The sequence below is a fragment of the Hippopotamus amphibius genome, chromosome 6 (genome assembly GCF_030028045.1).
Source record: "Hippopotamus amphibius kiboko isolate mHipAmp2 chromosome 6, mHipAmp2.hap2, whole genome shotgun sequence".
NCBI classification, from domain to species: Eukaryota; Metazoa; Chordata; class Mammalia; order Artiodactyla; family Hippopotamidae; genus Hippopotamus; species Hippopotamus amphibius.
In genome coordinates this window covers 75,664,416-75,687,061 of record NC_080191.1, presented here as the reverse complement: position 1 = coordinate 75,687,061, position 22,646 = coordinate 75,664,416, and the positions used below count along the sequence as shown (strand labels likewise).

The following is a 22,646-nucleotide window of genomic DNA, read 5'->3' as shown; positions in this document are numbered from 1 at the left end:
AATGACACAAGAAGTTGAGACTTAAGACTCACTTATTTCTTCCCCAGGATGGTAGCACCTTTCTCATCTATACTACCTTATAGAGTCATATATAACCTCTTAACACCTTTACCTTTTTACATGCCTAAATACTGACCAATTACTCATTACCAATTACCTTTTGCTTTGTATTATGTGGAATAAACTTTGGCTTTGTATAACATAACAAAAAACTGCATAGGGAAAATCATGTTCTAGAATTTCTTCCTGGAATAGACCTCAGATACACTATTGAGAAGTTTGAATTTTAAAGTAAAAATACATATGCTGCCATAATTTCAAGCAAGCTTCAGATTCCAAAATCTGCATCTATTATTTTAACATCAATTATATTTGCTTTGATTCAAGTATCAGTATAAATTTTGTAAACCAAACAAGTGCCATTTTCTTTCACTGTAAATATGTGGTAAGTCAAATGGTACTTTTTGAAACAGTTCAAAAATAAAAACATATTCTAAGCTATAAACTAATCAGCTTTACTTTTGCCCACAAGCATTTCCATTCATAAGATGGGGAATTCCTCCCCTTAGAGGTAGTAGTGTTAAATTACTGGACTCTCCAGATTTCAGAATAAAGATGTACAATTAGTACAGACATTTAGCCAGTAAAAGTAAAGTTAAAATCCATCTCCTAGTTACACATTCAAACATGAAAAAACAATCACACACAAAGAGTCAAGACTAGTTTAAAAGGGGGGGCCAAATTATTATTATTTTAAAATTTGATTACAACCGATTTTGTTGGTATTAAAGTTTTAAATTTGAATGGATATAAACCAAAAACCAGAAATTAAGTTTGGTAAAAATGGGAATAGGAGTTTTCCAGTCATTACAGATTAGAAGGCAGAAATCAATTTAGAAAAACATAGACAAACCCCATGTTTACAATGATTGTGCCACAGATTTAAACTTCAGTAGTGCATTAGTAAACTGTTCACATTGAGATCTTCACCTTGAGATTCAACAGCTGTTTCTTGGGGGGAAAAATCTCAGTACCTTGTGCAAATAAATTGGTCTTTCACGTGCCTTAGCACACTTAAAATTTCTCCATTGTATATATACAAAACACCTACCACTTGGGCAGGGCAAAATACATACTTTCATAACAAAACTATAATGTACCTCTCAAGTATGAACAATATACACATAATACATGGTATACAGTTATTTACAAAATATAAAATATAATACAAGCTGTAACTTTTTAAATTCATCTTTTGCCCTTGTAATGATGCAACAAGGCAATTTTCCATTTCTGTACGTACCACTTCTTTTTCAACAGTTCAGGGGTTTTGGAAAAGCTATGTTTTACATACATATTGAAATCTGAGATCTAAGTTTGAACTTTTAGGAGAGTTTTTAAGTGTACTGCCATCAACTCCCTATTCTGGTTGGAATTTTCAATGGTGCTTCCCATCCAGTGACTAGGAGGCTTTGGAAGAACACTAGGAGAAGGTGGATCACTAAACTTTGCCCCAGCATAATTCTCCTTTTGGCTCACTTCAGTTAGAAATGATGATTTCTTCAAATGCTTATTTTTAATATTCTCAGTGTTTTTAAAAGGCTTTTTTTCCTGCTTCTGAATTATATCAGATGAAACAGAATCCTGCCAAAAGTTATTTTCATTTCTTTTTGCAGAGGTGATCTTGGTTAGTGGTAAGTTATATTTGCTTTTCTGTCTGTTTATCTTTGGTTGTTCACACAAGTGTATACCATGAACAAGCTGGCCGTGGGGAATGGCAATTTTCTCCGATTTTCCCATCTTTGATTTTAATACCTACAAAGACAAGGAACATAAAAGTGAATACAGTCTCATGATTAAATTCAGTCATGAACCTCACCATATATCTAATATATTTTCTCATAAAAAGTTTCCCTGGACTTTGTTCACTGTCTTGATTAAATATGCTTGCTGCACTTACCACTGATGTCCAAATATGTACACATCTAATTTCACCACTAAAAATAGTTAATCATCACTGTTACCAGTGCTGATTCTAAAATGTCAAAGTAAAGAACCCAAGATAAGTCCATCCTTCTATAAAGTAATGAGCTATCTTCCAAACATGTATGCCAACCTCTTCCTAACAAACAAAAGTCAGTGTTTTTACAGTAGGACGTTTCCAAGAGAAATTTTCAAATGCTTTGGTTGATTAGAAAGAAAAACTATGTTAATAGATACACTATTTACCTTTTCAGACAGGTACTATAAAAATTACTTCAGAATAAAAAATTGATTAGCAGGAACTAGGTAGGTTTTAAGTGAGGAAGTGTGATAATGGTTACTAAGTATACACATTAAAAATTATCTCCCAGTTTCTGAAAACAAAATTTCAGAAATTTAAACACTAAAATACTTACCGCTTTCTACTATCTTGTCATACATATAGTAGTCACAAAAAAAAAAATGGTTTCCGCCTTACCCCTACTTTCTGTTTTAACAACTGCTCAAGAACTTTAATTCTAATCACTTTCCGAACTCAAGTGATCCTTTAGGAGGCCATGAGGAGATGGAAAGACAAGGTAATCTATTAGGTCACTGCCCTTTCAACGCTTGTAATATGGTAGGAAAGCAGAATAGAGAGAAAATTGGTGCACCAGGTAACAACCCATGTCAAAAAGGGTAACTGCCAACAGAGCTCCCTGGTTTTAATACCGTTCTAGAAAATAAAGGAATCTTACTAGGAAACAAGTACAAACGCTCCACTTTTACATTATCACTAATATTTCAGAAGAGCCATGGAACTGAAAAGAACCTATAAAAAACTTAAGGAATCACGGTGGACAAATTTAATTTTTTGGAAGGACACAGCTAGATAAAGCTGAAAATCTCTCAAACCAATATTCGTTCCACAAGAGTCAGCAACTTATTCTCATTATTATGAAAGTCTTTGAAATTAAAGTCAGAATGCCGTATTTTGATATAAAAGTTACTTTAAGTAATTTAGCGACTTAATACCGTAAGTCAACTTAGCGGCTTAATACCGTCTTAAGTTTTAAACAATTTTATCCTAGTCCAACAGCAGCTGAGCAGCATAACGTCAATTCAATTAACTTCGCTTTCGAAAACTTCATGATTCTGAACACAAGTAATAAAACTACCTTCCATGAAGAAAGCCTGGTACAGTATACAACGGGAATTGCTAAACAGTAAACTCCGTTCATCGGACAGACTAGCCCAGAGAACTTATCGCATCAAAAAGGCAACAGCTCTGCCATCGCTCCTGCCAACTTCCACAGTGGAAGAGTACAGCGAAGTAGGTCGGCCCGGCGAGGAGCAGCGCCCCAGCTGCACCGGCGCCCCACAAAACTCAGCAAAAAGCCAGCCGGAAGCGGGCGGCCGGCGGCCCACTTGCAAACTCCACACCAGGCGGCGAGAGATCGTGCGCTCCCCACCGCCGGGAAGCCGCCGGCGGGCCCGCGCCCTCGCCCAGCCGGCCCGACTCGCCTCCTTCATGGGCGCCGGAGCGCTCCGCACGTAGCGCGCGCTGACGTCAGCCTCCCGCGGGCCGATTCCCTCCCCCGCCCCCCGCGCGCCCCGAACGCCGAAACCCCCTGGAACGCCGCCAGCCTTCTAAATCCAGGCTGTTGCTGGGGCGCAGCCGCTCCGCTTATTGGCCGGCTCCCCAGAGCCAATCAGCAGCGCCAGCGCAGGCCTCCCCTCCCCCTGCCCCCCCCAGCCAGAACGGAGCGGGCGTCACGGAAACTTCCCTCCCGAGTAAACAGCCGCCCCTCACCCCGGGCCCCCCCCCGGGCCCCCCCCCCGGGCCCCCGGCGCAGGGCCCCAAACCTCGGGGCCCGACTGCGGCCGCCCAGGGGCCGGAACGCCAACGGCACCCCCGCGCCCCGCGAGGACCGTCCCCCTTACCTCTCTTCTGAGCGAGGGCTGGCCGGGCGCCGCGGGCGGCAGCGCGCCAGGGAAAGGGCTCGCTTCCTCAGTTCGGGCTGCGGTCGCAGGAACAGGGGCCCAGGCGACGGCCTGGGCCTGGTCCGGGACTTGTGCTCCGCCGTGGCCCGTCGCGGGGCTCCGCCCGCCCTCCAGGCTCGGCCGGTGCTGCTGGTACTGGTGGAAGCGGCTGGGAAGCTGCCCCGACGGGCTGGCCCGCACCTTCTTCTTTCGCCGCTTCTTTGGTGCTGCTCGAGGGCTGCCCCCCGCCGTGCCGAGGCTGCAGCTGGGCAGCGGTGCCGGAGCGCGAGGCTGGGGGGTCAGGCAGGGACCGTCTCCCCCTAAGAAGTGCGGGAGGAAGAGGGTGGGGGGCAGCCCCCGGGGGTCCGGGATCCGGGGTAGAGGCGGCGGAGCAGTGGTAACCATCGGGAGGGCCCCGAAGTACCCGCGGGCGGAAAAACCCATGGGCGCAAGGCGGCTGCCCAGCACAAGCGGCTCCCGCTGTGGGACAGAAACGACGGTCATGGCGCTGAGAGGAAAAGTGGCTCAGTAGGAGTGGAGGAGGAGGTGAAGCCGGAGATCACAGGGCGGCGGCGGCGGCGGCGGCGGCTGCTGCTAGGAGAGCCCGAGAGAACAGCAGACCATGACTCGGGCGGTGGCGGCGCAGCAACAAATAGCCTCAGCCTCTGCTTCGAGTGTTGTTATCGGAAGCTCCGCCCTGTACCCGCCCACCTCCCTGAGAAAGTCCAATCAGAATGCTACAGGGGAGGGCACGCCCCCGGCTCCGCCTCCACTGCCTGGAAGGGACACACACACAAACAACTCGCTTGCTGCAGCCCTGCACAAAGAGCGCACACTGCGCAGGCGCTGCCAACGGGCTCTTTTCGGGAAGAGTCGGTCCCGCGAACAATGAAGTTCCGTTTAGCCCCACCTGCCCCACCCCCAGACTCACTCCACTTCTTCCTCACCCCCGCACCTCGCCCTGAAGGCATTGGTCAGATAGCTAGATCTAGACTGAATTTGGGAGTGGGAGAATCAGAAAGCGTCAAGGCCGCTGACGCCTACTCCTCCGCCTCTGGCCGCTGACCTTGGGGAAGTATTTATTTCAAGCCCCACATAATACCATTATTATAATCTTTTTTTTAATTTTAAGATTTCAGAGTATATTGTAGAGGTTTCATTTCTCGCAGTCAGAAAGAAAACCAGTCCACATTAAATGACATTCGATGAAGTGTGGCTCACGTTGTTTTTATTAACTCGGGAGAGAAACGCTGCTCATTAGCCATGGCAATGAAGTAAAAATTAAGGGAGTGACTTATTGGAATTGGCCTCTTGATATGTAAAAAGTTATGCATAAATCCGTCATTGCGCATTGAAAGTGTAACTGCTTTCATACTGTGGGACTTGGGGATCGCGAAACAGTGCTTGACACTGAGAAGGAAGCAAAGGAGGAGGCTTGCGTCTCAAAGGGAGAAAGTGAAAACAGCTCTGCAACTTACAGTGTATTTTGCTAGGGCTGTGTGGATAGAAATCCCTCATCTCTCTGCACTGCGCTCACACACAGAATTGTGGCTATTTATCAATCACTTACGTGACACGAACTGTGCTTTTCATGAATTATCTCGCTTCAACCTGGAAACAACACTAAAGGAAGAGGTACTATATTTTATCCCCAGTTTACGGGAGTGAAAACAGGCTTAGAGAGGCAAAAAGTACTTGTCAAATGTCATACAATAAGCTAGGAGTAGAATTGGAACTTCAGGTCTGGCAAGACTAATATGTTAACACCATCCCTGCTTCCTGCCACACTAGATTGTAGGTTTTTAGAACACCACAATAATTAAATTTCTCTGTATCCTACCAACCTTTAACCAATATTCTGCAGCTTTGTGGTGCTTGATGAGTGTTTTGTGACTGACAACAGTTGGATAGAGGCAATATCCAGAATACTTCCCAATAACTTTATGTATACTTTTAGTACTACATTCCAGCGTTATTGATTGCTGGACCTTATCATTTTTGCTGGATTGTACTTACCACGTATTAAGTGTTGGAAACCCAATGCTCATGATCATTGTATGAATGGGAATCGTATACTTCCAGCCCTGTAAAAGATCTTAGAGATCCTTTCATTGAAATTGTCAGGTCTGTAAATTGAAGTTGGGTTTAAGATCCAACGGAAGAGACTAGCCTGGCAAGAGTTGGTGGAGAAGAGCAGGTAAAGATTACGGAACCTCTGGAATGAGGTAATGTGTTCTTTTTGTAAGAATTTCTAATTTTTCAAAGCATCTTTTCATCTATCTCATTTTATTCTTATGCCAATCCTTTAAAGTAGATAAAAACATGTAAGTGATATAAATAAAGCCTCTAGATGATAAAGTAACTTGCCTAAAGGCCACAGTCCCTTAGGTCTGAATTAGGGGACTAAATCACTTGAACTCCTAATGCAGAACTCTTTTCACCAGATCCCAAGGCTTAAGATTTGACTTTCCTTGGGGGTACTATCAAATTGTCTTGAAGAATAATTTACCCTTCGGGGGTTGCTAATTTGTAGTCAGTTCAGTGGGGCCCTTGATCAAAGACACCTATTATTGTCTATGTGTGTGTCTTGTGGTTACTAGATGATATGTAGTTTATCCTTTTGAGACCTGAAGTGTAGGCCTTGCGTTAGAACCTGGATTCTGTACTTTAAGAAAGGTAGCTTTGTAGCTGTGACCACCTGAGTGGTAGGTGCTAAGATGGTGCCCACCACCAAGAGCCCGGGAGCTGAAATAGACTGTTGGAAGAGAGTAATCTGGTTTTATAAACCAGATCATTGGATTTCATGATTCCCTTTGTGTATAGTTCCCATAGACTCTTAGTCTTTAGTAAAGTCTGATTTTAATATTGAAACCTGGTTTCATCTGTGCTATGCAATATAAAGGAAAAGATCAGATGCTCTTGTCATGGAGGTAGCAAGACACTTCAAGGGTAAAGTAAATCTTGAGAGGACTTCAGGGTTTTGAAGATTTTTGTTCCATTGCATGTCTTGGTTTTGTTTTTTGTTAAGTCAAAAGTTTATTTAGGGGAGGTGTTTTGTTTTGTTGTTGTTCTTTTTTAAATAAAAAATTGAAAAATAAGCCAGGTGTTAAAGGCCGTTTGTGTTTCTTTCTTTCTTTTTTCTTTTCTTTTTTTTTTTTGGCCAGGTCGAGCCATGCAGGATTTTAGTTCCCTGACGAGGGTTGGAACCCGTCCCATCCTCCCTGCAGTGGAAGTGCAGAGCCTTAACCACTGGACTGCCAAGGAAGTCCCCCCATTTGTGAAATAAGCATGATACCTGCATTGACATTTCAGAGCCCTCTGAATTCCTCCGCCCTGTCTACCTTTCTCTCTCAGATTTTACTTCCGCCCTCATCCTCTCCCTCCCTCTACCTTGAATATCATCTTTCTCTCCTGCTCTGAATGTCTTTCTTCCCCCTTCACTGTTACTTTGTTTCCATTTCCTCTACCTATTGTTGCTTAGATCTTGAAAATCTAAGCTCTAAAGGACACCTGTGTGAAAAGAGGAACACAGTCCAATTTATACTTTGCTTAATTCTCAAATTATTACTCTTTCAAGTCCATGAAATACTATTCCTCTAAACATTGAACATAACCATGAAATCAAAATGTTTATACTTAATAAATAAAAATTCCCCTGACATTCAAGTGTTGATCACAAACCTTATTTTATCAACATACCCTGAAAAGTTTACTTGAAATTTAAGGTTTATATTTAAAAGCAAACGAAATATGCACAAATTTTCACACCAATGACAAAGTTGATACTGACACTTAAATTGCTTGTGAAGTATTATTACTGTAGCTCAAAAGTAATGTCTTCTTTATCCCCACACTTATACCCTTCTGGGGTTGAAGTCATTTTACCATGTGTTTATTTCTTAAATCTTCCTAAGGAGGACAGCAAGCCTTTGCAGACTGTGCTTTGCACAAGGGTGCCTGGCTGAAGGGAAAAGGGGGAGCTGAAACACAGCTCTAACTCTCTCTCGAAAGCCATCATCCCAGGGGCTGGGGCCACCTGGAGGAAGGGATCTCTTCTCCTTATTGGCACAAAGGCTTGGAAAAAACTGGTGGCAACCCTGGGGTACAATAATGTTATCGATACTTGATACTATTTCATCCTAGATAGGAAACCAAAGGAAAAAGCTTGTTAATTACACCAGCTGAGGTTTCAACCAATTGAGTCTTAGTTGGGTCACAGGCCTCGTTGTGTCCTCTGGCCAGCTCTCCTTTTATACACTGATAAAACTTTAAAAATCCTTGCTACTCACTGAATGCTATCAAATGCTGCTCTTGAAATACTTTTTGTTTCACTTGGGCCACCTTACAGAACTCAGTTTCTTATCATTATATATTGCTTGACCTAGACTGTTCATTTTTGCAAACTGATTTTGTCTCATTAATTAATTATAATAAATGCGACCATTGAAAGGTTTCATCTTTCATGAAACAGGGATGGAGCCTACATTATTAACTGTCTTCTATTTTCCTCTGGATGTTTGGCAAATCATCATCTTGAAACACACCACTGAATTCTCCATTTGGTCATTTTGCAACCAAAATGCTGGATCTCCTTTCTACCTGGTTGTTCTGTGTGGCAAGTGATGTGAAACTGTTCTTTCTGTTCTTGGTACAGTTAATATTTTATCCAGGGCTGCTGGTCTGATTCCCAATTCCTCCATTCATCCCTCTCTACTTTCATAACTAAAGAAAAGGCATGTTTGTGCTTTATAAGCTAATTTCAATTTTTATAAAACCCCATGCATAGAATTCCCTGTGTTTATTCAACTTTTTAAAAATTAACATATCTGTATTATCACATTCACTGTCTTTTATAGCCAAACTACCTATTACTAAATTGCAAACTTTTTCCTTTGGAGAATCACTTTGAACTTCCATAGAGTAACATAGTTTCAATGATCTATAATTATTTTCCCTTTTTTGCTTAGATCTTTAGAGATTGTCCAGTAAAAGGGCTTTTAAGATGGTTCTATTGTCTCTTCAGCACTTCTCCCAAATATTTTTGAAAACACTCTTGCTTTATATACACAACAATATGTTTCAGATTATCGTCTTTCTCTGACTCAAAACATGGAATGAGCTATTTTATAAGGAATTTTAGTTCCTTTAAATGAAGAAAAATATTAGTGGTAAAATCTGGGCATCAGGGACGAATATCGGATTGTTCTCCACGAGTATGGATTGGGGTTAAGATAGTTCACTGTTAGACTTTTTCTTTTTTTCCGGACAACTTGGAAGACATTTCTTTTTAAAGTCACAAGTTAGGAATTCCCTGGTGGTCCAGTGGTTAGGACTCAGCATTTTCACTGCCATGGCCTGGATTTAATCCCCGGTCTGGGAACTAAGATCCCACAAGCCACGTGACTAGGCAAAAAAAATTAAAATCATGGGTCTATGTTTTTTGGTTGTTTTGTTTTTTTTGGGTCTTTTTTTTTTTAATTCTAGTTTAATTCAAACACTAAAAATCATTTAAAACATTTACTCCATTGTAAAAAAAAAATTAGTTTTCTGATCTTAAAGTTTTAACCCTTTACCCAAACTGCAGTTGTGCCCTCGTGTACATTCCTTATGTGTCTCATCAGTGGTCATTTCTGTAATCACGTCATTAACTTTGAGGTCTTGGTCTGTCTGCTTAGTGTCTTATGACTTACTCCCTTTTTTATCTTTTCATTTTTTTCTACTGTTCTCATCATCATCCTTATTTCATCTCCTTTCCCTTAAATACTTAGAGCATGGAAGTAAAGCATGATTCTTGCTCTAGAATGTTCTGTAACTCTGGAGAGTTATTGCTGTCTCATGATTTAAGCTCCTTGTAAACCTTGGGACATCCAGGCCCAGCCCTGCTTACAACTACTCCAGATCAAGTCATCAAAAACTTAATGCCATTTGTGTATGTGTGTGTGACAGAATGCACTTTAGAATATTGGCCCATTTTTATTGACTTATTGGTATACTTTTACTTTAGTAACCAGTGTTCTTAATAAGTATTACAGAACAGTTTTAAACATCAAAACAAATAGAGGAGAAAGGCAGAGGATCACAGAAAAGAAGCAGTTAGAACAAGCATTTTGCAACTTATCGAGGTTTGAGAAAATTACCTCTTTAAAAAAAAAAAAGAGTATTGAATACATTGTTATGTTCTTTCATTGCAAGAATTCACTCAGGTTACCTGAAGTAATGAGGTATCTGTTTTAATGATATGCACACACAGACATAAGGGAGTTAAGATGGACCACACACCAGGCCTCATGGAGTCTTAGGAAACCTTTATACTCAGAACTCATGGGAAGAACAGGAAGTACGGTATAGTGCCTAACAGACCTGGAATATAGAAACTCAAAATTTCTTCAGGATCCAGTGCAGCCTAGTTAACTAGGTTTATTTTGTCACTCCTAAACAGAAGATGTTTGCTTGGTCTAATGTTCTGTTATTCCCATGATTCAGCCGCTATTTCTGTTTGTGCTTTTTGTGTATTTCTACCTCTACCATCACTACCAATTAACTCACTGTTTATCTAAAGTTCAAATTCCAGAGAGGGGAACTGATTGGTCCAGTTTAGATTGGTCCTCACTGGACAACTGGGTGATTCAGCACATCATCCTGGTTCAGCAGAATTTTCTTACTAGATCACGTCTCCTCTGGACAGCTGCTGGCGAGGATGATGAGCCAGGATGGCGAGGCACTTAGCTATAAGGAACCACTTAGGACCAGTTTGGGAACCGTGCATACAACAAGCATTGAGAGGCTTGGCCAGCCCAGTACATTACATAACCTATCTTCCAGGCACAAAACATCCCTCTTCTTGGGCATGCATTTCCCAGAAATCCAAGGGAAGTGAGAGGACTTATGGAATCTCTGGAGATCTCTGATTTTCCTTGGAAAGTTGGGTTTCTAGCAACATTGTCCCATCGTCCTTGCTGAAGCAGCAACTAGCTGGAGCTGAATAGAGGCTGCCCTTTAAAAAGGCTGCCTGTGCTCATTCAGATCATTCCACTCCTTTACTTTCCTGACACTTTAGGCCAAAAAGCTTGAAACTCCTCTAAAAATAGATTGGAAGCAATGAGGCAAGTGGCAAAACTTAGCTGTGAGGCACCTGAGGCCTTGGACTAAGATAGTTCAGAGGAAATGGAAAGGTGGACATGGGAATAAAAACCTGAGTCCTGGTGAATGATGGGGGAGACCAGACAGGGTGGGGAGTATGAGGGTGAGGGGAGGTAAGGAGAAGGGAGAGTGAAAGAGGTGACTCTCAGACCTTCTGATGTGGTTGATTTGGAGAGAAACAGTACTTGACAGGAATGTGAAAATCCAGAGGGGGCAATTTGGGGAGAAAATACAATCGTTGGGGTTTAGTAAGGTTTTATTGTCGATGTTCTTCATTTTAAAGCCAAAAAATTGAAATTTTTGTTTTGTTTCTCAAAAACAAAAGAACCCCAAAACAATTAAGTTGTTTTTTACTTGCCTGTGATCCCCTGACAGAAAAAGTGTTCTTACTCTTGTTCAGTAAAAACATGAAATCCATTTGTTTAATCAATCTGGTTATCTTTGGCTACTTTATTTGACATTTCCAGAAAATAGGAGTTAAACTACTTCCAGGAAATTTAAAATAAATTAGGAAAATGAATTGAAATATACCCTGTCAATTTTCCTTTATTTTTCAGGTCCCAGACCAGTCAATTCAATCCTGTCCTTCTACTCAGCTAAAATTGCGTGAAGAAAACAGCACATTTCATTTCTACAAAATAGCACAATGCCCCAATTTTTATGGTATTTGAACTTAGGGTGATATGATAAAGTAGAATTTCAGACTCCAGGGCTCTTTCAACTATGTGATGGTAAAAGGTTCCAAAATGAATCTTTGTTTTAGATAAATGCTTATGATTTTCAAGTCTAAGTGGAACTATCTAGAGTTTTTTTCTTTTTCTGTAATTTGTAACCCCAGAACACAAAAAGAAAAATGAGATTTGGCCAATGATTTTTCTGTTACTTTTTCCCAAGAAAGATTTTCCATGTCCTTATAATATCTGTAAAGATTTAGGATTTGTCCAAAACAACCATATCACTGCCTGAGTTATCTTTACTGTGTCCTAATTTTATCCTTGAAATTTAAGATTTGTATGAGAAGGTAAAACTGACATTGCCTGAGTTATATCATTTTTTTTCACATTCCTGAACAAACAGAGAAAGACCAAAAGAGTGTTTGGATTGCAGAGCCAAAGAAAAGCACAGAGAATCTCAGAATGAAGCTGTGATGTTGATATTTTGCCAAGTTTTCTCTGAGATATTGATTATGACTTGCAGCCAAATATGACTCATTGCTATAATCTAAAATGATGTCATTAGCTTTTTGAGTTGCAGGAGAGTGTTGAGAATGATATTTTGGCCTAATTAGTAAGTTAGCATATTACAGTCATTCCGCACATGTTCAACAAGTGGATATAATGTGATTAGCTTAAATGCTGACATCAGGGGTTCTTTAAGATATAGCCTAGTCAGATCATCCCACAGTGATGCCCACTAGCCAATAATACATGCCAACCACACAGAGTTTACCGTCAGCTTTGTGCTTCTGTACCCTAAAGCGTAAGTAGTCAGGCAAAGATCACCAGACAAATAAATAAGAATAAAAGGAACTTGCAGGACACAGAGACAGAGAGTAGAAGAAAGTTTTAAAAAGCCCCTCTAATTAATAGCCTCAGAGTTTTAGGAGTATAGTATATCTATGAAACAAAACCAAGATGCTATGAAAAGGAAACAGAATTTAAAAAGAGCTATTGAAAACTTAAAATATCATGGCAAAAATAAAAATTGCAGTTGAAAAAAAAAAGGTAAATTTAAGGCAATCTCCCAGGAAGTAAAATCTAAATTTGAAGAGTCTGAAAAATAGAAAATAAAAGAGAGCTAGAGGATCTATCCTGGTGGCCCAATATTCTGAATAAGAATTTCAGAAAGATAAAACAAGACAAGTGGAGAGAAGGAAATTAATAAATCACTCAAATTTCCGAGAACTGAAGAACATGAGTCCGCAGGTTACTCAGCATAATGGATGAAAATAGGCCTACAGCAAGAAAGATAGTTATTTTTTTCAAACGCATGATTATTAAATTCTTCCTAAGGGAAAAACAGTTCACATACAAAGCATGAGATCAGAATAGTATCTGAGATAGCTTGAAGCTAGAAGACAATGGAACAATGACTTCAATTCCAAGGGTAAATGAATTCCAACTCAGATGTCTGTTTCTTCCTGTTATGGACTGAATGTTCCATATGTTGGGACTTCCCTGGCGGTCCCGTGGTAAGGACTCCGTGCTCTCAATGGCCGAGGGCCTGGGTTTGATCCCTGGTCAGGGAACTAAAATCCCACAAGCTGCGGTGCATCAAAAACTAAACAAACAAACAAAAAACCAAAAAACAAAATCCATATGTTAACACCCTACCTCCCTGATGATATTAAGAGGTGGGGCCTTTGAGGGGGTGGTTTGGTCAGACTGTGGAGCCCTCATGCATGAGATTAGTGCCTTTGTAATAGTTCTGAGACAGCTTGCTTCCTTCTCTCTGCTCTCTCCCAGGTGAGGACACATGAAAAGTCTGCAGTCTGTAACTCAAAAGAGGGCTTTCCTAGAACCCAACCAGGCTTGCCCCCTGATACTGGACTGCCAGCCTCCAGAACTGCTAGAAATAAACTTCTGTTATTTATAAGCCACCCAGTCTATGGTAGTTGGTTATAGCAACCTGAACTAAGATACCTCTCGAACTATCAATCAAGCCTAAGGGCACAATAAACATCTTTCAAATACAGAACCACTCATGAAATTTCTTTCATGCATTTTTTTTTCCTCAGGAAGCTACTAGAAGAGGCACTTCATTAGACAGAGTAAACAGAGAAAGAGGAAGACATGGGAACTAGGAAACATGAGAGCCCACACAGGAGAGGAGTAGAAGGATTTTCAGGATAAGGGTAGGAGGTGAGCTCAGGTTAATAGCTGTACTGTGGCCTCGAGGGCAACCAGCTCAGCCTGCACCGGGAAGATGGATGACTCTGGGGGGAGGGGAGAATTTCCAAGAAAAAGGTGAAGTTGATAGAATCCTCAATATGTTTGAAGAAATTGAGAAGAGAGCTTGGGGATGAGTCAGTGATGGGTAAATGGAAAAAAAGCAAGGAAATTAAAATCAAGGAAAGAACAAGACAATTACTGATTCCAAAGAAGAGGAAAACACCCAAGAAAGAAAATATATTTATAGTAAAACTGGTTACATGTCAACACCTGTTGAAACAACAGGCCCCAAACAGGAGTCAGTGTGCTAAGTCACACCAAGACTTCATACCTAATCTATTCAATAATTGCAGTTTTAGCCTCTCCTGGAAGGTTTTAAAACCAGTAAGTCTGAAATTTCCTAGTTGGCACTGGTGAGATAATCTGCCTAAGACCCCCTGCCTTCCCCTCAGGGAAGGTGACTTTCCCTGAAATAATCCACTCTTGTAATTTCCTTGTCCCACCCTCTTTCTGAGACAGAAACCTTCCATTTTGCACAACTCCTCTGGAGCACCTCTCTGCTGCCCACTCATGAGTCATTTAATAAAGCCAATTAGACCTTCAGATTTATTCAGTTGACTTTTGTTTTTTAACACACCAAATATCAGTAGAATCCAAACTTAAGATATAACTGTTAATATTATATTAATAGGATGGGGAAGGAGAATATATGTATATATGTGTATGTGTAAGTATATGTGTATAGATGGGATGTGGGTGGTAACATGGTGAAAAATCTCATCTTTGTAGTAGAAAGTCACCAGTTTATATCCAGCCAAAAAGTAAATATATCATTATTAGCATTTTACTTTCAAATTTGAAGGTTAATACCAAAAGAACCTCTAAGAAAGTTAGAAGGTTGCCTGGGGGGAGGAGCTGTGGACAGGAAACAAGGGTGGGTGGAGTGAGGCTGATCTCATTTTAGGCATTATATTTATTTTACTTTTTAAAGAAATAGCATTTTTTTTTTAAGTAGACCTACAGGATTTCGGTATGAAGACAAAGGCACAGAGGCATGAGTATGCAGGGCAAGCACGGGTAGGAAACAAAAGAATCCAGAGAATTAGAGATTTACATGGAGGTCATACTGAGAGGGGCGCTCAGGGCTCTGCTGAGGGACTTTAAATTCATTGTCTGTGCTGTGGGTACCCCCAGAAGGTGGGGGAGTGGAGATGCCACGTGTAGGGGAGTAGATTTTGGAGGGATTAGAGAGGGCTAAAAAAGAGAGAGGGCCAAGACACCCCAAACTGAAAGGCAAGGAGACCACTTAGAAAATATTTTAATTGATAAATATTTTAATTGGTTTCTATTGATATTTGGTGTGCTAAAAAAACAAAAATCAACTGAATAAATTTGAAGGTCTAATTGGCTTTACTAAATGACTCATGAGTGGGCAGCATCTCAACTGGCAATTGAAATACCAATTAAAATATTTCCCTTAGGGACTTCCCTGGTGGCACAGTGGTTAAAAACCTGCCTGCCAATGCAGGGGACACGGGTTCGAGCCCTGGTCCGGGAAGATCCTACATGGCTCGGAGCAACTAAGCCCATGCACCACAACTACTGAAGCCCTCATGCCACAACTACTGAAGCCGATGCACCTAGAGCCCGTGCTCCACAAGAGAAGCCACCACAATGAGAAGCCCAAGCACCGCAACAAAGAGTGGCCCCCATTCACCGCAACTAGAGAAAGCCCCCCTGCAGCAATGAAGACCCAACACAGCCAAAAATACATAAATAAATAAAATAATACATCTTTAAAAAAATATTTCCCTTAGTCTGAGGGAACTAAGGCACCTTGTGTGGGAGTAGAAGGGGTTAGATATATGAGAAATACTCCAGGTGGAGTTGACAGGACTTGCATTACTGATATGATATTAAAACCATGCACCTCAGTTTGGGACTTGAACCTGGCCAAAACCCGAGATCTTCCAACTGAGATCACATACCTGGTTTTAGGACTTAATGAAGCTCAAGTTCTTGATGTCTCATCACAGAAAGAATTCAGTGAGAGACAAAATGATAAATAAGAAGTTTATTTAGAGATTTATTTAGAGAGAAACACACTCCGCAGACAAAATTGGGGCCATCTCAGGAGGTGAGAAAGGCACCAGGGTATGGGGGTTGTCAGTTTTTGTAAGGATGGGTAATTTCATAGGCTAATGAGTGGGTGGAGTATTCCAGCTATTTCAGGAAAGGACGGGGATTTCCAGAAATTGGGCCACTGCCCTTTTTTTTTTTTTTTTTTGCATTTCTTTTTTTTATTTTTTATTTTTTGGGGGTACACCAGGGTCAATCATCTGTTTTTATACACATATCCCCGTATTCCCTCCCTTCCTTGACTCCCCCCCCATCGAGTCCCCCCCACCCTCCCCGCCCCAGTCCTCTAAGGCATCTTCCATCCTCGAGTTGGACTCCCTTTGTTATACAACAACTTCCCACTGACTATTTTACAGTTGGTAGTATATATATGTCTGTGCTACTCTCTCGCTTTGTCTCAGTTTCCCCTTCACACTCCCCATTTTTGATCTTTACAGTCAGCCGTGGAACTGTCATGGAGCCTGGGAATTGACTTGTCCGCCATCTTGGACCTACTTGGTTCTAGTCAGTTTGTGTCCTGTCCTCGGGCTACGTCATTCTTTCAAAGGCTGTGCCCAGCCCCCTTCCCTCCTGTTTCACTATGGAGCAGGGAGAAAAGGAAGTTTAGAATGACTTGGGTTTTTCCAACCACCCAGGGGGATTCTGATGCCAAAATTTAGTTTGTCCAGTTTTAATGGTCCTCCTCATTCTGTTTGCCCCAAAGGATATTTGGTCTTTAAGAAAATAAGGCACTGAGTTTGGCCGGAAGAAAACAAAATGCTTCCCCTGGTTGGATCTACCTACATTATTTCAGGGTCTCCATGAGGTCCCAAGAATGTGAGTGTTTGTTATACTATACAAATATTGGTGATTCTATCACGGCCATTATTATTTTCTAAAGAATGTGACTCAATAGCTAAGGGCAATGCCAAATGAAAAGTTGCAAAAAACATTTTGAGTAATGTCAGGAATATTAAACACTGATACATATTGCTAATATGTACCAGCAGGCTTCAAAATGGGCATATCTTTCACTGTGTATTTTATTTATTTATTTATTTACTTATTTATTTATTTATTTTATAGTTTATACATTTATTTTACTTATTGACTGCTTTGGGTTTTCGTTGCTGCGTGGGGGCTTTCTCTAGTTGTGGCAAGCAGGGGCTACTCTTTGTTGCGGTGAGTGAGCTTCTCATTATGATGGCTTCCCTTGTTGTGGAGCACTGGCTCTAGGTGCGCAGGCTTCAGTAGTTGTGGCTTGCAGCTCTAAAGCTCAGGCTCAGTAGTTGTGGCACATGGGCTTAGCTGCTCTGTGGCATATGGGATCTTCCCAGACCAGGAATCAAACCTGTGTCCCCTGCATTGGCAGGCGAATTCTTAACCACTGTGCCGCCAGGGAAGTCCCGACATTATTTTATCATATATTACATTGTAGACGGATGTAGTGGGTTGAATGATGCCCCACCTCCTCAAGATATGTCCGTATCCTATTCCCTAGAACCTGTAAACTTTATAAGGGTCTTTATAGATGTTACTAAGTTGCAGATTTAGAGATGTGGACATCATCCTGGCTTATCTGGGTGGGTCCTAAATCCAATGATAAATGTCCTTATAAGAGCTTCCAAAGGGAGCATGACCCTGTCTTTCAGACTTCTGGCCTCCAGAACTGGGAAAGAATAAATTTATGTTAATGTAAACATCTAAACTTGTGGTAATTTTTTAGGGCAGAATTAGGAATCTAATATGATTGACTGTATTACATTACCTAAATGTCCTAAAATATCTAATAACCTAAATGTCTTAGATATGGGATTAGAGGTTTGGTTTCAAGGAAAAGAAACCATACAAGCTAACTCAAGCAAAATAGGATTCTTGTAAGAATGCCAAGCTCAAGGAATCCATGGGAAACTAACCGAGCATCGACACAACCTACTAACTCTCAGAGTGCTGCTGCTTTCTTGTCCCATGGCCAAGTCATCCATGTGAGTTCCTGTTCCAAATTCCCTAGAAAGGGCTCTGAGTAACCCAGCCTGTATTTGATATCCACTCTTGGCCCAATCAATTTTTTGTGGGGCTTCAAGCAATTTGTAATTTGTTTGTTTGTCCTTTCTACTAAATAGCTTTCTGCTATGGCTTTTAAGTTTCAAAAAATTAATATGCTTTTGGGCTTCCATGGTGGCACAGTGGTTAAGAATCTGCCTGCCAACGCAGGGGACGCGGGTTTGATCCCTGGGCCGGGAAGATCCCACATACTGCAGAGCAAACTAAGCCCATGCGCCACAACTACTGAGCCTGTGCTCTAGAGTCTGCGAGCCACAACTATTGAGCCCACATGCCACAACTACTGAAGCCTGCACGCCTAGAGCCTGTGCTCTGCAGCAAAAGAAGCCACCGCAATGAGCATCCCTTGCACCACAACGAAGAGTAGCCCCCACTCACTGCAACTAGAGAAAGCCCATGTGCAGCAACAAAGACCCAACGCAGCCAATAAATAAATAAATAAATTTATTAAAAAAACTAATATGCTTTTCCTTGAAAGTTTGCATTATTTTTTAAATTGTTGTAAAATATACCTAACATAAAATTTACCACCTTGACCATTTTAAGGTGTACAATTCAGTGACACTTCGTACATTCACAATGTTGTACAACCATCACCACTACCTAGGACACTTTTATCACCCTGAAGGAAAACTCCGTACCCATTGAGCAGCCACTCTTCACTTCCCCCTCCCATAGCCCCTGGTAATCACTGATCTGCTTTCTGCTTCTATAGACTTGCCTTTTCTGAACATTTCATATAAAAGCAATCATATAAATGCAGCCTTTTATGTCTAGCTTTTTTCACGGAACGTAGCATTTTCAAGGTTCATCCATGTTGTGGCATATATAAGTATTTTATCCCTTTTTATGGCCAAATACTATTCCATTATCTTGTTTATTCAACCATTAATTGTTGGACATTTGGGTTGTGTCCATTTTTGGCTATTGTGAATAGTGCTGCTATGAACATTTGTGCGCAAGTTTTTGTTTGAGCACCTGTTTTCAGTTCTTTTGCGTATACACCCAGGAGTGAGTTTGCTGAGTTATATGGTAATCACACATTTATTGGAACCAAACTGTGTGCCACAGTGGAGGCACCATTTTACATTTCCATCCGCAACGGAGTCTTCCGATTTCTGTTTTCCATTTCCTAATTTCCGTTTTCACCAACACGTGTTGTTTTCTGGATTTTTTGTTTGTTTATTTGTTTATTTTTGTGACTGTATCCATCCTAATGGGCTTGAAGTGGTTTTGATTTGCATTTCCTAATGACTGAGGGTGTTGAGCATCTTTTCGTGTGCTTAGTAGCTGTTTGTATGTCTTCTTTGGATAAATGTCTATTTAACTCCTTTGCCCATTTTAAAATAAGACTGTTTTTTTGTTGTTGAGTTGAAACTGTTCTTATATATTCAGATACCAGGCTCTTATCAGATATACATTATTGGTTTTTAAATATGACTGCAAATGCAAAATCTCTTGCCATTTTTTGGTCAGGATATCCCTAAACAGAAACAAAACAAGGTCTTGGTTTGTGCAAACTCATTGCAGGTTAAAACCCATATTTAAATAAGCAACTAAGAATACCCTATGTTCCTTCCTAATGATTCAGTATTTACAGCTGTACGAGCGCTCTTCGTCATCTTCTCTCCTATCAAATTTATCTCGGGGTGCCCCAGGGACAGGCAATGACATGTCTATTTCAACCCTTCGTGATTTCAAGTTATTCTGATCCCTCCTCCCCCTTTTTTTTGCCTTTTCTTCTTTTAACTGTTTTGAGATTATACTTCAAACGTTCTGTTTTTAACCACCTATCCATGTTTTAGTTTAGAAAATTTAGTTTTTCAGAATTATTACACTATAAAAAGGTAAGTCAAAAAATGACACCAGCAATCAAGAAAACCAGGATCTTTGACATTTTTGTGTTTTCAGGGAACTGTCCACAGTGACAAGTGGAACTAAATACAATGTAGTAAATAAAATAAAATAAAATAAAATAAAATAAAATAAAATAAAATAAAGGTAAGTAAAAGTAAATTTAAAAAAATGAAACAATGACAACAGGAAGATGACCTGATTTGTGTGAGCTAATGATTTTTAAGTGATCAAAAGTTAAAAGTCATAAAAGAGAAAAAAAAAAAAAAAAAAAGTTAAAAGTCATAAAATAAACTTGTTTTTCAAAAAACGCTTTTGAAGGCTTGCTGAGAATTCACATGCTCAGTGCCCAGGTTCGGGTGCTCAGGCATAATTGATCTCTCCCAAGGCTGCTCTCCCTGATTACTTTGACACAACTGCAACACCACTGCCACCAGGTTCTCAAAAGTGTCAAAATTCCCATTAACTCAGCACATACAGTTTTCCTCCTCTCCAGATTTTTATACTTGGAAAAGCAAGATTCTGCTTATCCTAAATCTTTGGATAATATTGGCATTTTAGAAGATGAACCACATGTATCCCTTGGTATCTTACACTCCCTGGTCACTGGCATCTGGTGTATATGCACCCTCACTTGTAAATCCTGAAGTCTTTTGAATCCACTTAATTTCCATTTGAGAAAAGTGAAATAATTTGCCCAAAGTTTAGAGTTAAGGATAGACCCCAGTGCACAGAATGGAATAAATTATTTGCTAATCATATATCTGAAAAGGGACTTGAATCCGAAATATATGAAGAACACTTACAACTCAATAATAAAAAGACAAAAAGTCCAATTTTAAGATGGGCAAAGGATTTGAATGGGCATTTCTCTAAAGAAGATATACCAATGGGCAATAAGCATGTGAGAAGATGCTCAACATCATTAATTATTAGTGAAATGGAAAGAAATAGCCACAATGAGATACCACTTCACATCCACCGGGCTCGCTAGAATGAAAGAGAATGAAGGATGATGGTCAGGATGTGGAGAAACTAGAGCTCTCACACATTGCTGGTGGGATTGTAAAATGGTGCAGCTGCATTGGAAAACAGTTTGTCAATTTCTCAAAATGTTCGACACAGTTATTTATGACCCAGCAATTCCACTCAAGTATTAATATATACCCAAGAGAATTGAAAAAAATATATATATACACATATATATAAAAACATATATATACAAAACCTGTACCTAAATATGCATAGCAGCATTATTCACAATAGCCACAAAGTGGAAACAACCCAAATGTTTGCCAATTAATGGCTATCTGTCAATTAATAAATGGACCACTAAGATGTGGTATATTCACACAATGGAATAGTATTTGGCCATAAAAAGGAAAGAAATACTGGTACATGTTACGACATGGATGAACCTTGAAGACACGCTCAGTAAAGGAAACCAGACACAAAAGGCCACATAATGTATGATTCGATTCCATTGATAAGAAATGTCCAGAAAAGACAAATCTATGGAAATGGAAGTTGGTTATTAGCTGACCAGGGCTGGGAGATGAGGGAATGGGGAGGCACTGCTAATAACTATGGGGCTTTTGGGGGGCGGGGCGGAAGCCAAGGTTTTAATTTGATCAAAATGTTTTAAAATTAGATGGTGTTGATAGTTGCATAATTCTGTAAATATACTAAAACTCATTGAATTGTAAACTTTAGAAGTGTGAATTTTATGAAGTGCAAATCTATCTCAATAAAGCTGTTATGTTAAAAAACAAACAACCCAACCCTAGTTTATACTTATTCATTGAGCTAACAGGTTAAGGAGTTCTTGGAGAGAGATAGAAACTTTCTGTTTTCATGTGGGAAATTCTGCTCTCTGGCCTCTCTTAATGTATCCATCTTTAGAAATTTTGAATCACCGTGTTTTACATCTGAAACTAATATAATATTGTAAATCAACTATACTTCAACTTAAATTATTTCTAGTTAAAAAAAATTTGTTCATTGTGTTATTTTAACGTCTGTCAAGTTTTTCATCAGAATAACACATCTTCCTTCCAAGGCACTGCTGTCCTGATTTAGGTTAAAATCTGTTTAATCCTTTCCATTTTTAAATAGGTAAAAGTAAGAGCTTCTCTGGTTGGAAACGATGTGGGGGACCTGGTATGTTAAATATGTGCTTTCATATGTAGTCTGATTTTGTTACATAATAGATAGTAAGACAAATCTTTTAGCTAGGACTTCTTGTGAATAATAGGGAATATCATTAGACTATACACTAATAATCGTCTCCACCTAAAACCATTAGTGGGACTTAAAACAATAAGTGGGTGGGTCCTGCCCTGTAGCAAAATGGTAAATTAACACAGCTTTTAACACCACAAAAGTCAACGTGTCTTTTAGAAGGATTCCTGGAGCACTCCCATAAGATAGATGGATATAGGGTGCTGTGTAGAATGTCTACAAACCCCACAAATAGATATTTCCTACCTTCAAAGATCTTATACCTTTTTTGGGAAGGTAAGGTTTACATGAACAATTTAATTAAATGATATAATATCTGAAAAGCACACACTTTTGGTACACATTAAATAAGACCACCAGCATTCATTCACTTAATTTTCACTAAAAACATTT

At 40.2% G+C, this 22,646-nt stretch overlaps 1 protein-coding gene and 1 long non-coding RNA gene across 2 annotated transcripts in view; one reads left to right on the top strand and one right to left on the bottom strand.

Annotated features, from left to right (window-relative positions):
• LOC130855224 (uncharacterized) overlaps positions 1-22,646 on the top strand; it is a 190,385-nt gene that overhangs the window by 133,696 nt on the left and 34,043 nt on the right. The gene's annotated exons all lie outside the window — the stretch shown is intronic.
• On the bottom strand, positions 731-4,621 carry PNRC1 (proline rich nuclear receptor coactivator 1). The gene is made up of 2 exons (XM_057738440.1): positions 3,907-4,621; positions 731-1,815 (listed from the first exon to the last, which is right to left on the bottom strand). The coding sequence occupies exons 1-2, from the start codon at positions 4,447-4,449 to the stop codon at positions 1,372-1,374; spliced, it is 987 nt and encodes a 328-aa protein (XP_057594423.1). The 5' UTR covers positions 4,450-4,621; the 3' UTR covers positions 731-1,371.